The 17,595-nt window shown below is 40.4% G+C and overlaps 1 protein-coding gene across 1 annotated transcript; it reads right to left on the reverse strand.

Moving 5' to 3' along the window:
- Positions 1 to 1,959: 1,959 nt before the first annotated feature.
- LOC142171831 (uncharacterized) lies at positions 1,960 to 2,547 on the reverse strand. The gene has a single exon (XM_075235537.1). It carries the CDS (start codon positions 2,545 to 2,547, stop codon positions 1,960 to 1,962), a length of 588 nt encoding a protein of 195 aa, XP_075091638.1.
- Between the last annotated feature and the right edge of the window lie 15,048 nt (positions 2,548 to 17,595).

The raw sequence follows: 17,595 nt of genomic DNA on the forward strand, positions 1-17,595 counted from the left end.
TGTTGTTGCGACTGCGTCCTAATTAGAACTAATGCATTACAAAGTCTTTTCTAAGGTTAAGACCGAACCCTTTTAGGTTGCCTACGTATCCAAAACGGAATCAGGTTTGCACGTAGTTCGTGGGATGATGATAAAATACGATGAAAATGACTGAGCCTTACTCAGGCAACCTGCGTATCCAAATGGAATCAGGTCAAAACGTAGTTCAATTACAACAAATGCAAAATAATGAGATTAAGAATGAAAATGGTCGAGTCTGACTCAGACAACCTATGTATCCAAGTGGAATCAGGCCAGAACGTAGTTCAATTACAACAGACGACTGGATATGATAAGGATTGCCTACGTATTCCTTTATGAGGAAATCAAGTTAGCTTAGTTCCTGAACAACATACAAAAGTGATATTTTATTTTTCTATTACAAGAGAAAGGGAAAAAAAACCGAACCATACATGGGTTGCCTACGTATCCCTCTGTGGGAAGTCAGGTTGAACGTAGTTCTCTTACATCAAAAATCTAACCCTACTTGTCTTTAGACATGGTACCTCTTGATTGCATCTGAGTTAATAGGCTTCGTGTTGACTCTTCCATCCATTTATGCCAAGATTAAAGCTCCACCCATCAGTGCTCGGTGAACCACATACGGACCTTGCCAGTTTGGTGCAAACTTTCTTTCGCTTCTTCTTGGTGGGTAAAATATTTTCTTTAGAACCAACGCTCCGGTGTGAATTGGCGAGGCTTCACTCTTTTGTTAAATGCACTAGCCATCCTATTCTGATACAGCTGGACATGACATACTTCATCCATTCTTTTGTCATCAATGAGCATGAAATGTTCCTTCCTAACCCGTATCCACTCTGCATCATCCAAATTTGCTTCTTGAATGACTCTTAAGGATGGTATCTTGACCTCTGCGGGTATCACTACTTCAGTGTCGTATACCAACATGTATGGTGTTTCCCATCGGATGTTCTCATGGTAGTCCGATAACCTAATAAGCAAAAGGTAGCTTCTCGTGCCATTGTCTGTGATTATCCACTATCTTTCACAGAATCCTCTTGATATTCTTGTTAGCTACCTCGACTGCCCCATTCATTTACGGTCTGTAGGCTGTGGAATTGTGATGGATGATTTTGAACTTCTCGTAGATTTATCTCATGAGGTCTCTGTTGAGGCTAGCGGCATTGTAAGTGAGGATAGACTCCGGTATCCCGAATCTGCAGACGATGCTTTGTAAGTAGATGCGTCTACCCATTTGGTGAAATAGTCGATAGCTACCAAAATGAAACGATGTTTGCTTAATGCTGCAGGCTCTATGGGTTGAATCACGTCCATGCCCCAGATGGAGAACGACCAGGGTGAACCCATTACATTTAACTCATTTGGCGGAACTCGGATGAAATCTACGTGAATCTGGCACTAGTGACACTCCTACACGTAGTGGATATTGTCGCTTTCCATAGTCATCCAAAAGTATCCAGCTCTCAAAATCTTCTTGGCTAATGTGAACCCGTTCATGTGGGGTCTGCACGTCCCTGCATGTATTTCTTCTAACAGTCTGGTTTCTTCAACGGCATCTACACATCTCAGCAAAGTGGTTTACGATCGGGTTCTTGAGGAAAACGTGGTTTACCAAACTCCTAAGGGCTCGCTTTTGATCATTAGTAGCATTATTCGGGTATTCTATGGTTGCAAGGAATCTCTTGATGTTGTGATACCATGGTTTACCATCGGGTTCTTCATCTACATGGAAGCAATAGGCATGGTGATCCCTGATCTCTACCTAGATAGGGTCAATGTAGTTTTTGTCTGGATGCTGAATCATAGATGATAAGGTTGCAAGGGCGTCAGCGAACTCGTCCTGAATCTTGGGACATGCTTTAACTTAATATATGTGAACTTCTTGCACAACTCCTTCACGTAATGCAGGTATGGAAGTATCTTGACTTTCTTGGTGGACTATTCTCCTTGGACTTGGTGTATCAACAAATCGGAATCTCCTATGACCAAAAGTTCTTTTATGTTCATGTCGACTGTCATTCTGATTCCAAGGATGCGCGCCTCGTATTCAGCCATATTATTAGTACAAGAGAATCTTATCTTTGTCGATGTTGGGTAGTGCTGTCCAGATTCCGAAATCAGGACTGCCCCAATTCCGGCTCCTTTGACATTTGCTGCTCCATCGAAAAACATTCTCCACCCAGGGTATGATTCTGCAATATCCTCCTCGACAAATAGTACTTCTTCATTGGGGAAATAAGTGGTAAGCAGTTCGTAATATCCATCCACTGGATTCACGGCAAGTTGGTCGGCTAAAGCTTGTCCTTTGATAGCCTTATGAGTTATGTACACAATGTCAAATTCGCTGATGAGAATTTGCCATTTAGTTAGCTTTCCGGTAGGCATTGGCTTCTGAAAAAGTACTTGAGCGGGTCGAGCCGAGATATCAGATGTGTAGTGTATGCTGGCATGCAATGCCTTAGCTTTTGAGCAATCCAAGTCAGAGCACAACAAGTGCGTTCTATTAGGGTATACTTGGCGTCGCATGGTGTGAACTTCTTGCTTAAATAATATATGGCATGCTCTTTTCTCCCAGTTTTGTCATGCTGCCCCAACACGCAGCCGAAGACATTTTCCAAGACTGACAAATAGAGCAACAATGGTTTCCCTGGTTCTGGGGGAACCATCACTGGCGGGTTTGAAAGATAATATTTAATCCTGTCGAAGGCTTTCTGGCACTCATTCATCCATTTAGTGGCAACATCATTCTTTAGCAGCTTGAATAGGGGTTCACAGATTACCGTGGACTGGGCTATGAAATGACTAATGTAATTCAATATTCGCAAGAAACTTATGACATATTTCTTGCTCTTTGGTGGCGGTAATTCCTGGATGGCCTTGATTTTTGATGGATCCAGTTCTTTCCCCTTCTTGCTTACAATAATATCCAATAGTTTCCTAGTGGGTACTCCGAACACACAGTTTGTTGGGTTCAACTTCAAACTGTACCTTTGCAGGCGTTTGAAAATTTCCCCCAAGTTGTCCAAGTGCTATGAACTCTTTTGAGACTTTATGATGATGTCATCCATATACACTTCAATCTCTATGAATAATATCATGAAAGAGGGTCGTCATGGCCCTCATGTAGGTGGCAACGACGTTCTTGAGACCGAATGGCATAACTCTATAACAATAGACCCCCCAAGGCGTGATGAAAGTTGTCTTCTTTGCGTCTTCCTCGTGCATTAAGATTTGATGGTATCCGGCGAAACAATCCACAAATGACTGCAGTTCATGGTTTGCACAATTGTCAATGAGGATGTGGATATTTGGCTGGGGAAAATTGTCATTTGGACTAGCTTTGTCGAGATCCAAGTAGTCCACACATATTCTGATATTTCCGTCCTTCTTGGGCGCTGGGAAGATATTTTCCAACCAGCTTGGATAGTTGGTGACCCTTACTACATTTGCTTATATCTGTTTGGTTATTTCTTCCTTTATCCTCAAACCTTATATCAGGTTTGAGCTTTCTGGGCTTCTACTTGACTGGTGGTCTGGTAGGGTCAGTGGGAATTCGATGCGAGACAATGCCGGTGCTTAATCATGGCATGCCATCATAAGACCATGAGAACACGTAGATGTACTATCGGAGGAGATCAACAATTTTTTCCTTTTGCTCCGCTTCTAGGTTAATGCTGATTCTGGTTTCCTTTCTTCGCTTCCAAGATTGACCACTTCAGTTTCTTCCAGGTTTGGATTTTTTTGACTCTCCAGTTGTTCGACCCCCTGCGGGAGATTGTCTGGCATCTTACTCCTATCATATTCCTCATAATCCGGGTCATTGCGCTCAACAGTTTTGTTACATGTCAGAATCGTGGAGCGCGGTTTTTTATCGGTTTGATCACTGAAAAGAAAAGCTAAGTATAAATAAAGCAGTAAAACAAAGTTGCGATATTTAGGAAAATGATTCTTTTTATTTCATCAAAAGGGGAACGTCTTAAGCGTTGACAAGAGTCAAATGACAAAAAGCTACAGATACGGTACATGTCTTAATTGACTGTGCTCTTTTCAAAAGAAAACTATTACAGTTTCATACTACCAAGACTTCCAGCGAACCAAAAATGGACTGGCGGTCTAATTCTGCAGCTCTTCCCCTGGTTTGGCATCCCTGATAGTCGATGTCTTGTTGTCAGTTCCTTCACAACATTCTTCAATCATATTGACGAACATCTTTCCCATCCCGTCGATGATATCATCTTCGGGTACTGAACTATGTCCAGGACATGCAACATGCTCCGGCACAAAACCCTTTTTCCCGGAGCTAACAGTGCGAGTTTTCCCTTTAGGAGGCTGATATCTTATGCCAGCCCTTCCTTTCTGCCCATTATGTTCAATTGGCTCAATGATTCCATCTGACTTGCTCCCAACCCTGTTCCTGGCCTGTATCCATATTTCATCATCTCCCTCATAGCCATCTTAGATCTATACATCGACTGCATTCCCAAATTTTGTTTAGTTTTTTCCATATCAGTAGTCTGCATGATTTTTACAACGTGGAAGGCCGCTCCGTCCAGTCCTTCAATGAATGGGGACAACATACTCCAAATAGGCGGAGTGACCCCACTCGCCGTGAACCACGATCTCTTGGCATCCCCACTCGAATGTTATACATTGGTGCAAAGTAGATGGCATGACCCCTACCATATGTATCCAAGGCTTGCCCAGTACTAAGTTGTAGGAAGAGGAGATGTCCATCACTTGGAACAATACCGAAAAATTGACAAGTCCGATTTTCAAAGCTAGATACATTTCTCCAATAACATCCTTTTGTGAATCATCAAAGGCTCTCACCCTTACGTGGCTATCCTTGACTTCCCTCAAATGAATTTCTAACTCCTGCAGGGTGGTGAGTGGACAAATGTTGACTCCTGATCAGCCGTCGACCAACACTCGAGACATTATTTTGTCCTCGCATTTGACAGTGATGTGAAGAGCATTGTTGTGACTTGCGCCTTAGACATGAAGTTCGTCTCTTTTAAAAGTGATCATGTTTGCTTTGAACATTTTCCCAATTGTCGCGGCTAACGACTCGCTAGTGGTGTTACTTGGTACACTTACCTCACTTAGTAATTTCAACAGGGCATCCTTATGACTGTCAGATCTCATTAATAGATCCATGATAGATATTTATGCTGGGGTTTTCTTGAGTTGCTCTTCCACAGAATACTCTTTGATTGACATTCTTTTCCAAAACTCAGTGGCTTCTGGGTCTATTATGTTCCTCCTTGGAATTTGTTCCCTCGCCGGATTTTCTTGATTGACATCTTCAGGGGTGTAGCATCTCCCAGACCTAGCCATACCATGGGCTACGATAGAGTCTGTCTTTTTGGCCTTTCCTTTTTGCCGGTACGTCCATGGGACAGTTTTGTACTCCCGATCTTTTTCGTCTTGAGTAGCATCGGTAGGTTGTTGCGGATAAGTATGAACCGTCATTATAGGCTTTAGCTGTACTGTAATGATCAGAGCCTTTTGAGGGGGAATCATCGCAGCTTCTGCATTTCCTATAGTGACAATTGTTCCCTTCAGGTCATACTATTCGTCTAATTTGATCATGTTAACTCCCTGGTTTCGATGATTTGACAGTGGATTGTGATTCACATTAGGTGGTGTCAGAGAGCACTGAATGGTTCTGCTCTTGATCAGGGTTTCAATTTCATTTTTCAACCCAGAACAATCTTCAGTATCATGTCCAGGTACATTGGAATAGTACACGCATCTCTTAGTGGCATCAAAATATTTTGAGGTATGTTCAGGAACCCTTCCCTCGATTGGGTGTATCAATCCTGATCTTCTCCACCTTTTAAATAATTGGGCTAGAGGCTCAGCAATCGGGGTATAAGTTCTAGGACCCCTTTCTTCAAAGTTGGGACAAGGGCATGGTGCATAAACAGGTCTGTTATGATGAGTAGGGGTTTGGACAGAAGCATATAGTCGTTGTGGGTTTTGGTTGTTATTGGCTCGGGGATGGTTGTATTATGGTTGAGGGTGGTAATATAGCTGGGCATTATAGACTGGAGCGTAAGTGGATGGTGGTGAGTGATTATTTGGGGAAAAAGAGGTACTTCCGTGAGGTGGGTTGGTAGTAAGGGACGACTGCGAAGACCTCCTCTTTCTTCTTCTTTCTGCTACCGATTGACCCTGACTAGATGGCCTTGCTGGCCACTTGTAGTGCTTTCATGGATTGTACTTTACCAGATTTTATGCCCTCTTCTAAGAAATCTCCCATATTGACCAGCTCGGGGAATTTTTGGCCCATCATTCCCATTATCTTTTCAAAGTATATTCCCTCATGGGCTTTGATGAAATACTTGGTTAGTTCACTTTCATCCAACGGAGGTTGCGCCCTGGCAGCCTCCGACCTCCACCATCGTGCACACTCTTGGAATGAATTTGATGATTTTTTATGCAGGTTCACCAGTGCGAACCGATTAGGAGTGATCTCTGTATTGAATCGAAAATAATTCATGAAGTCCTCCACCATATCTTGTCAAGTTCTCTAATTTTGCGGATCCTGTCGCGTATATCAGGTGAGTGCTTCTCCCGTTTAACTTCTTATAAACAACTTAATCATTAGCTTCTCGTTCCCTCCCACTCCGACTAACTTGTCACAATATTCCCTCAAAATGTGCATGAGGATCCCCCGTCCCATCAAAGATATTAAACTTTGGGGGTTTGTACGCTGCTGGCATATCCACATCTCGATGAATACACAAGTCCTCATAGTCCAAACTTTTGCTTCCCTAGGAAACTTGGAGACTTTTCATTTGCCTTCTCAACATTTTCAACTACTCAGATACTGACGCTTATTCCTTACGCCAGGCTTTTCTCTCCATCTCGGCGTATTGGTCAATCTCATAATGCACCCTCACCATAACAAGTGTTGTAAAGGTAGGTTCAGAAATGGCATATACATGGTGAACGTACCGCTCATGGGTGGCGGTATGTGCCACGAGTATATTTTGGTTACTGGTGAAAGTGACTCCGTCATGAGGAGGGGTAGTTACATTAGTGGTAATAGGTGGGTTTTGTGATGTGTGGTAAGTAAGGAGTGTGAATAGGGGGATTTGGTGGGTTAGCGGGGGTTACTGGAGGTATGACTTGAGTGGTGGGAGTTGAAGTTGGGGTGTTGTTGTTTTGGCATGATGTAGAAGGAAAGTGATCTGGAAGTAAATCCAAAGAAGGGAATCTAGGTGGCTGAGGAAGTGTTGTCACGTACAGGTGCGCCAATTCTCTTATATGTTGTACCTCCTCCCTTAAGGATTCTATTTCCTAAGCTATCCTAGCCACGTGTTCATCATTCCTAGTGCTGTAGTTTTCCCCCGATCACTTCGGGCTGTCAACTATGACCAGAGCATATTCAATTGGGTTTTCTACAGCTGACATCTTTCCCTTTGACCTTAGATTGTATGGTGGTTCTGCCAGTTTTGGTCGACACAAACCAACTTTCTTTTCTTTTTAGGGATAATTAATAAAGCAAAAGAAAAAACAAGAAGAAAAAAAAAAGATAAGGAACAGGAGTCAGTTTCTTCATTTATGCGAGCAGGAGATTAAACAGAGCATATAATTTGTGCATTACAACTAGCACGTTCTTAGAATTCGCGGAGACCTCTCATTGCCGGAGGTAGGCCTAATTCGCGGATATTTGACAGACATTTAGATCCAAAGCAATTTATTTTCATTGATAATTTGGACTGATACAGGTGGGAACAAAGATTGCATCATTGTTTCATAGAACTGCATGGGCTTGGACAACTCGCCCTTTTGGAAAGTAAAAGAAAAAACTAGGGATAAAGGTCCAAAATGGGAAAAAGGGGAAATCAACCAACTCTAATAATCATCCCCTGAATCGTTTTATGTGTCCTTCTCTTCTTCTGGCTCCTCTTCCGGATCATCATATGGGTCTTCTTCAAACTCCTCCTCATCATCGTTGAATTCAGACTCCTACTCTAGATCTTCTTCTGGCTCTGTACTTGAATCTACATGACTACACTCCACTACCTGATCATTATCTTCAGCAGGTGGCAAAATGTGGTCAATGTATCATGGGACCACCTAACGATGCATTGAAGTGGTCACCAGGTAATGCAGTAGGATCTCATGGTAAATCTGCAAAGCAACCACCGCGTCCTCTAACCAGGCTATACCCCCCTCTGCTTGGCCGGGCTAGTTCTTCTTCTTCGTTAATCCAGACATAATACTCAGGAGTACACCATGAGTTTTGACCCATAGGCATTGTTATCAGGTCATTCCACTCTTTTTGCAGTCTTCTTATCATAGGAATTAGGATATGGCCATTGTACTCATCATGTTATAGCGTTGTGCTTGTCCACAGAGGCAAAATTAGATCATCCTAAATTGCTTCAGGACCCGCAGAGGTGAGTATGGTTGAATGCCTTCTAGTCCGATCAACTCAATGAAGTATTTCTGAGGAGTCCTCAAGATTGCCCTTCTACCTAACCAAGAGGGTTTCCAGTTGATCCATTCTCCTGTCAGATTGGTCAATGTTTCCCTCCATTCTTTTTGCCCATCTGGGGAGATCTAGTGCCTCATTCTTTCATTGTGGTTGCGGATCATATTGTTGACACCCATACAGTAGTCGATAGTGGCCTCTCGCTGGAAGAAGTGTTCAATAGCCCAGATCTAAAGCAACAAGTTACAACCATTAAAGAAATCATACCCTTGTGCAGATGCGGACAAAGCTCTCAGCATCTCACCTAACACCACCATCACCAAAGTAGCTTAAAGATTGCCAAGAAGGTTTCCAGGACCACTAGTAACAGGTTGATGTTGATACGGCCCTTTCGATGCGGGAAGACCAATAATCCCAACAGTGCCATTGCAAAAGTGATAGGCCTGAGACTCTCCCACGTCGCCTAGTCACATTGAAACTCCCCTGAATACCATTCATAGCGTTCGCGGTGCCTAAATATGTTGAACATCTGGTCGAGGATCTCCCATCCGTCCTCGATACTTTTGAGGCTTCTACTGTTGGTAAAACCTAAGGCATCCAAGAACCGGTAACCGGGAATAATAACTGGCAATACTAGATTTCTTCCGTTGAATGACAGCCCTGTGAAACTTGTGACTTCTTCCAATGTCGGTGCCATCTCACAGTCGGTAAATTTGAACACCACCTTAGTCGGATCCCAAAATGCTATCAACATGCGAGTGAGCACCCTATATTCTCGTATGTTCATCAATGTAGTTAATGCTCGTAGGTGCGTCCGAGCCTCATCTCCGTGTATTCTTCCACCATCGTTTCAACTTATGTGGTGCTCCCATTACCATGTTAATTTTAGGGATGTTTTGGTTGATTTCCGTTTTCTGAGGTGGGTAAAAGAAAGATATTTAGGTAAGTGATTACTTTGAATCCTTAAGTATCTTGTCATGTTTGTTTGTCTTTCCACATAAATTATGTCGTTGGGTGCATGACCCGTTGACATCAGGGTGGCTTTCCTAATTGTGTATCGGTACCAAGGACCGACTCACCTAAGATTTATGTAGTATGACCTATTTTACTATAGTAGAGTGTTTCCTACTTTTGAATTGGACTGAAAGTTGCGATAAGTTATGTCAGTTGACCTGACAAAGCCATTCTATGAAACTAGAGAGTTTTGAAAACAAGGTTCAGTGGGGTGTAAAAGACAACCCACGCATGCCATTGTGTGTGATAGTGTACGGTCAAGACTCGATTGGAAGAAATGTGATGACAGTGTATAAAGCAGTAACAAACAAGGGTGTAGCAACAATAAGAATGATGATCATAAAAAGCAAATAATTATAAAGAGAGAAAAAAGCATGTAAGCATGTAATTGCAATTTCAACTATAATCAAAGCAAGGCATAAATAAATCTAGAGGCTAAATTAGTCGAAGTTTGCTAAGGTCAAAACGTAAGTGTGATATCCCCAGCAGAGTCGCCATGTTGTTGCACCCTATTTTACACTAGTCAAGACAGGATTCAACTTGTGGTTTCTCTGTTGTTTATGAAAGAGAGTTGCCACCTAATATTTAAAATTATACTAGGGTACCTATTTAATTGCTAAGTTATGTTCATTATAGGTCTACGAACTAGTGAAATTATGGGTAAGGGTTTTTGTTCTTCTAAGGGGAAGGTGTTAGGCACCCCTTAAAGCCTACATGAGTTAGCTCCATAGGACCTAGACTATTTTTAAGGGACCAGTTATTTACACTATGCTTGATTATTACTAAGCCAGAGCACACTATATACTAAAGGGAATGTATATGTGTAAGACTTAAGAAGGGTGTGGGATTCTAAAAGAGTTATTGAAGTTTAAGAGAGTTTTGAAAGTGATCTATATTTTAAAGCTTGTAATTATAAGTCAAGAAAGTGATTATCTTTGAAGAATAAATGCTTGTATAAATTTAGAAAATATACACAAGAACAACGATTCCAAATGTACCTCAATTTTTCTTAAAATTTTGAAGAAGGTGAGTCTTTGAAAATTCATTTGGGTTATCGTTTATTACCGCCTTTCATGAAAATCTGGTTTCATTCCTTGTTAGTGAAAATCAATGATTCTTTCCTAATTTTCTTTGAAAACGGGTTGTCGTTCTGATTAAGGACCCGAGCTTCAAATTCTTTAAGAAATTGAATGTGCAAGATGAACAAGTTATAATTATCAGGAGGTGAAGATTAATTACTAGATATTTCCTTTTAAGTCCTATATTAGTTAAGGAACTCAGCAGGCCCAAATGTATACATGCCCAAAAGAATAGAACAAGGTCATTAGAAATATTCTCACATTCTCAACATATACAAATACACATGACAATTATATAGACAAATAATTGAAGCAAGAAAATAATTAATACTATGGGAAATTATATTAATGTGGTGGTTCTACTTAGCACATAATACACATTGAAAACCTTTCATTGTCATTAAACATTAAACCCCCAAAGAAATAAATGTGTCAATGAATTAAGGGCTAAGGTGAAAATTCCGCTCAGGGTCGACGCTCCCTTTGGATCCCCCTACACTTTAAAGTTCCCAAGGGACTCAAGGCCCAAGGCAATACTTGTGTCGGGGAGGGCAGCCCAACCTAGAGTCGAACTCCACTCCCAAATACCCTTAAACACTAACAACATGTTTTCTTTACGGGTTTAAATGCCAATGAGGCCCTTTCAATGTAAACTAAATGGTATAACACAACCTACCACAAAATATATGCTTTCCCTCCTAACACAAGAACATATAGTATATACTGGATTACCAAACAAACATATATCACATGAATTCTATAGGTCTGATTCTGAAATTCATACAGGTGAGCATCATAAGCATATTACAAAGGCCTAAATTTAGGGCATAATAATATTCCAAGAAAGGAAAAGTTGTAGAACAACAACTCAGCATATACAGAGGTTTCTTATTTGTGGAAAAACCTAGTGTCAGCTGATTGGTTTTACTTTGCAGCACATCTATAGGTTGATACTTCTATCTTAACACTTTTAAAGAGAGTCGGCAATGAAAATTCAGGCAACACAGTCATGACTTAATCATTTACAGAGATTGTCAAAGACATCTAGGACATGATCAAGCCTTTAAGTAGGTATGCAAGTTTACAGACTGTAACATGGAATCCCTAAGGTTTTCTACAGAATCATGCTCCTAATAATGTTAGCTTAAAATAAACCATTAAGTTTAGATAGTATCATCAAGGATGTTTATGGGACTTGGGGGTTTAGATTTGGTTTTAAAGTTATCAGGAGAGCAAGGAATAGGGCAGTTTTGGACAAGATATAAAATCAAGAACTAAGTAAAAACCTGCAATATTCAGTTAACTACTTATCTGATACATCTCGCATTTCTGTACGTTAAAGTTTCATCTTCAGTTAATCGACGTAGACTCGGGGATGAGATTATCTTGAGGTTAACGCATTTATGCTATTTATAACAAGCAATAAGTAAGTGCCATGAAGGATAAATGATACACGAATTAAAGAAAATGAATTTCGTTGAAGGTTGTCAATTTGGGATGAAACATTGTCCGAGCTATAATACCCGATACTTTTGGACTAGTACCATACAAGGTACCATATGACCGTGATAGTATGATGTATAAAGTATATTAAAAATAAGTAGAATTTTAAGTAATTTAAGATAATTCTTAATTATACAGGTAATTGGTTAATTACCGGGTAGCGAGATATTACTTAATTAGTTAATTAATTATTAGATAAGATCAAAATCCCCACCCCACCCCCTACGTGGCAGCAAGCCCCTAACTCAAACAAATGACTCTTAATCATTGTTGATTAGGTGGCAACTTAGTATGATAGTTAAAAGACATTCCATTTCTAAAGTCTTGAATACAAGAACACTACAACAAACGTTAGCAATTCCTAAGCTTTCAACAAAACTTTCTTGCAACAATTTCTATAAGCTTTCAACATCAGGCGATAACAATTCCAACAAGAATTATTAACACCTTAGCAACGTGAAATTTTACGGTTCTAAAGGAATACGATGCAACCTTTTTCAAGAATATTATACGGATGTTTCCCTACTCCAGGTATGTTAAGGCTATCCCTTCTTTCTTTTTGGCATGATCCAAATAATACAAAGGAAACGAGAAAAATACACAACTTTCATAAATGATTCTATTCATAGAAATACTAGGGGTGTCTATATTTTTGATTTCCCTATGTGAACTATTATTATATCTTTTGTTCATGGGTCTCAGCAAAATACGTATTTGATAAAGTTAGCCGAAAGGTATATTGATTTTTATGGCATTCCGAGAAAAGCTTATTAACGTATTTCTTATGCATTTCATGTATTTATACATATACATTGACCCATGACCAGATGGTGTTATATACGCGTATATATGTATATTGTATGGATATGGGATATGGGAAAATATTACGGTGTTATATACGCACCACCACCTGATCAGCTCGTATACGTTTATGATTTTGCCCACAGTGGCCTAGATGATATGATGGGATGCCCTCAGAGGCCTGATGATGTTATGTACACCTATACTTATGCATGACACGACATTCATACGCACGTGCATGACATTATAAATGTTTCAAGATTTGCAAAGTTACTTGGATTTACATGCGGAATTCATTATTCCATGTTTGATCTATATATTTTATGTACTGATTTTCATGCCTTACATACTCAGTACATTATTCGTACTGATGCCCTATTTCCTGGGGCCTACGTTTCATGCCCGCAGATGCAGGTAGGCAAGTTGAAAAAGTGATAGGCCTGAGACTCTCCCATGTCGCCTGGTCACATTGAAACTCCCCTGAATACCATTCATAGCGTTCGCGGTGCCCAAATATGTTGAACATCTGGTCGAGGATCTCCCATCCGTCCTCGATACTTTCGAGGCTTCTACTGTTGGTAAAACCTAAGGCATCCAAGAACCGGTAACCGGGCATAATAACTGGCAATACTAGCTTTCTTCCATTGAATGACAGCCCTGTGAAACTTGTGACTTCTTCCAATGTCGGTGCCATCTCACAGTCGGTAAATTTGAACACCACCTTAGTCGGATCCCAAAATGCTATCAACCTGCGAGTGAGCACCCTATATTCTCGTATGTTCATCAATGCTGTTAATGCTCCTAGGTGCGTCCGAGCCTCATCTCCGTGTATTCTTCCACCATTGTTTCAACTTTTGTGGTGCTCCCATTACCATGTTAATTTTAGGTATGTTTTGGTTGATTTCCATTTTCTGAGGTGGGTAAAAGAAAGATATTTAGGCAAGTGATTACTTTGAATCCTTAAGTATCTTGTCATGTTTGTTTGTCTTTCCACAGAAATTATGTCGTTGGGTGCATGACCCGTTGACATCAGGGTGGCTTTCCTAATTGTGTATCGGTACCAAGGACCGACTCACCTAAGATTTATGTAGTATGACCTATTTTACTATAGTAGAGTGTTTCCTACCTTTGAATTGGACTGAAAGCTGCGATAAGTTATGTCAGTTGACCTGACAAAGCCATTCTATGAAACTAGAGAGTTTTGAAAACAAGGTTCGGTGGGGTGTAAAAGACAACCCACGCATGCCTTTGTGTGTGATAGTGTACGGTCAAGACTCGATTGGAAGAAATGTGATGACAGTGTATAAAGCAGTAACAAACAAGGGTGTAGCAACAATAAGAATGATGATCATAAAAGCAAATAATTATAGAGAGAGAAAAAAGCATGTAAGCATGTAATTGCAATTTCAACTATAATCAAAGCAAGGCATAAATAAATCTAGAGGCTAAATTAGTCGAAGTTTGCTAAGGTCAAAACGTAAGTGTGATATCCCCAGCAGAGTCGCCATGTTGTTGCACAATATTTTACACTAGTCAAGACAGGATTCAACTTGTGGTTTCTCTGTTGTTTATGAAAGAGAGTTGCCACCTAATATTTAAAAGTATACTAGGGTACCTATTTAATTGCTAAGTTATGTTCATTATAGGTCTACGAACTAGTGAAATTATGGGTAAGGGTTTTTGTTCTTCTAAGGGGAAGGTGTTAGGCACCCCTTAAAGCCTACACGAGTTAGCTCCATAGGACCTAGACTATTTTTAAGGGACCAGTTATTTACACTATGCTTGATTATTACTAAGCCAGAGCACACTATATACTAAAGGGAATGTATATGTGTAAGACTTAAGAAGGGTGTGGGATTATAAAAGAGTTATTGAAGTTTAAGAGAGTTTTGAAAGTGATCTATATTTTAAAGCTTGTAATTATAAGTCAAGAAAGTGATTATCTTTGAAGAATAAATGCTTGTATAAATTTAGAAAATATACACAAGAACAACGATTCCAAATGTACCTCAATTTTTCTTAAAATTTTGAAGAAGGTGAGTCTTTGAAAATTCATTTGGGTTATCGTTTATTACCGCCTTTCATGAAAATCTAGTTTCATTCCTTGTTAGTGAAAATCAATGATTCTTTCCTAATTTTCTTTGAAAACGGGTTGTCGTTCTGATTAAGGACCTGAGCTTCAAATTCTTTAAGAAAATGAATGTGCAATATGAACAAGTTATAATTATCAGGAGGTGAAGATTAATTACTAGATATTTCCTTTTAAGTCCTATATTAGTTAAGGAACTCTGCAGGCCCAAATGTATACATGCCCAAAAGAATAGAACAAGGCCATTAGAAATATTCTCACATTTTCAACATATACAAATACACATGACAATTATATAGACAAATAATTGAAGCAAGAAAATAATTAATACTATGGGAAATTATATTAATGTGGTGGTTCTATAATTCACATTGAAAACCTTTCATTGTCATTCAACATTAAACCCACAAAGAACTAAATGTGTCAATGAATTAAGGATTAATGTTATCCTCTCTTTTCATCTTAGATAGTGCGATATAAGAATTCATGTTCCTAACGATATGTTATATTTTCTGAGATAACTCCAAAGACTATAGCCGCCTAGAAGGGAAAGTTCGTTGCTGGTGAGTTTACTAGTCGAGCGCCACGAGTGACTAGGGCTCGGGGGAGTCTCATAGTGAGATTCCATCTCATACTTCACATACCCCGCCCTCTCTAAAGGAGCTCCGAGGGGCACTAGCTCCAGCGCCCACCCCTGTACGTTCAGCCCCTCAGCCGGATGCACCGGGTCAGGAGGTGAGAGATGTTATTCAGCTATTAACTCAATTAGTAGCCGCAAAAGCTCGACATTAGGAAGTAGGTATTGGTCATACATATAGGTTCGTCAGTGCGAGGGTTCGTGATTTCATTAATTTAGACCCTCCGGTATTCACGGGGGCATATCCCAACGAGGACCCTCAGGTATTTATTGATTGAATGTTGAGGACGTTGAGGGTAATGAAGGCCACTGCGACTTAGTCAGTTGAGCTAGCTTCCTATAAACTACAAGATGTTGTAGTTAATTGGTATAAGTCTTGGGAATTGTCCAGAGGTGAGGATGCCCCTCCAGCTGTATGGCAGGAGTTTACAGAAGCTTTTCTTCGTCATTATCTGCCACCAGAGCTTACACGGGCTAGAGTTGATAGGTTTTTGACCCTTCGGCAGGGTAACATGAGTGTTCGAGACTACAATCTTCATTTTGATTCGTTGGCTAGGTATTCTCCCACTATTGTATATAAGATGGAGGATCAGGTTCACCGGTTTGTGATGGTATTAGAGCCGCACTTGCTTAATGATCGTACGTCGGTCTCACTTCAGCCATACATGGATATTTCTCATATTTAGGCATACGCTCAGGGTGTAGAGGAGCGTAAGAAGAAGCAGAGGGCCGATCGTGAGCATGATAAGGCCCAGAATAAGAGAGCGAGGTCTTCGGGTCCTTCTGGTGAGTTTCGAGGTGGTTAGAGACCACAATACCCAAGGTATCAAGCCCAGCCATCGGCTAGCGCGCCCCTCAGTTTGGCGGTAAGAGATTTGATCGTTCCACATATTCAGGGTCTGGTCAGAATTTCAGGGCCTCAAGTTCTCAGTATAGGGGTGAGTCAAGTCAGATGAGGCCGCCCTTGCCACGATGTACTCAGTGTGGTAATCAGCATGTCGGGTAGTGCCGTATGGGGTTGGGTGTTTGTTATACTTGTGGTTATCTGGGCCACGTTATGAGGGATTGTCCCACTAGAGGTGATGCAAGCATAGCTCAGCTAGCGGGATCTGTAGCTGGCTTGTCATTATCAGTATGCCCCCTTGGGAAAGGTTCACAAGCACCAATGAGTCGTGGAAGAGGCAGAGGTGGAGCATCTAGCTCGAGCGGTCCTCAGAACCGCATTCATGCGTTGGAAGGACGACAGGATCAGGATTCATCGCCTGATGTTGTTACGAGTATATTATCAGTCTTCTCATATGATGTATATGCACCGATTGACCTAGGTTCCACCTTATCATATGTTACTCTGTTGGTTTCTAGTAAGTTTGGAATAAAACCTGAATTGGTTAAACCTTTTGAGGTATCTACACCTGTTGGGGACTCAGTGGTATCTAAGAGAGTATATAGGGGTTGTATAATAGTGGTTCATTTCTAAAGTCTTGAATACAAGAACACTACATCAAACGTTAGCAATTCCTAATCTTTCAACAAAACTTTCTTGCAACAATTTCTATAAGCTTTCAACATCAGGCGATAACAATTCCAACAAGAATTATTAACACCTTAGCAACGTGAAATTTTGCGGTTCTAAAGGAATACGGTGCAACCTTTTTCAAGAATATTATACGGATGTTTCCCTACTCCAGGTATGTTAAGGCTATCCCTTCTTTCTTTTTGGTATGATCCAAATAATACAAAGGAAACTAGCAAAATACGCAACTTTCATAAATGGCTCTATTCATAGAAATACTAGGGGTGTCTACATTTTTTATTTCCCCATGTGAATTATTATTATATCTTCTGTTCATGGGTCTCAGAAAAATACGTATTTGATAAAGTTTAGCCGAAAGATATATTGATTTTTATGGAATTCCGAGAAAAGCTTATTAACGTATTTCTTATGCATTTCATGCATTTATACATGTAAATTAACCCATGACCAGATGGCGTTATATACGCG

The sequence above is a fragment of the Nicotiana tabacum genome, chromosome 17 (assembly GCF_000715075.1).
Source record: "Nicotiana tabacum cultivar K326 chromosome 17, ASM71507v2, whole genome shotgun sequence".
Lineage (NCBI taxonomy): Eukaryota > Viridiplantae > Streptophyta > Magnoliopsida > Solanales > Solanaceae > Nicotiana > Nicotiana tabacum.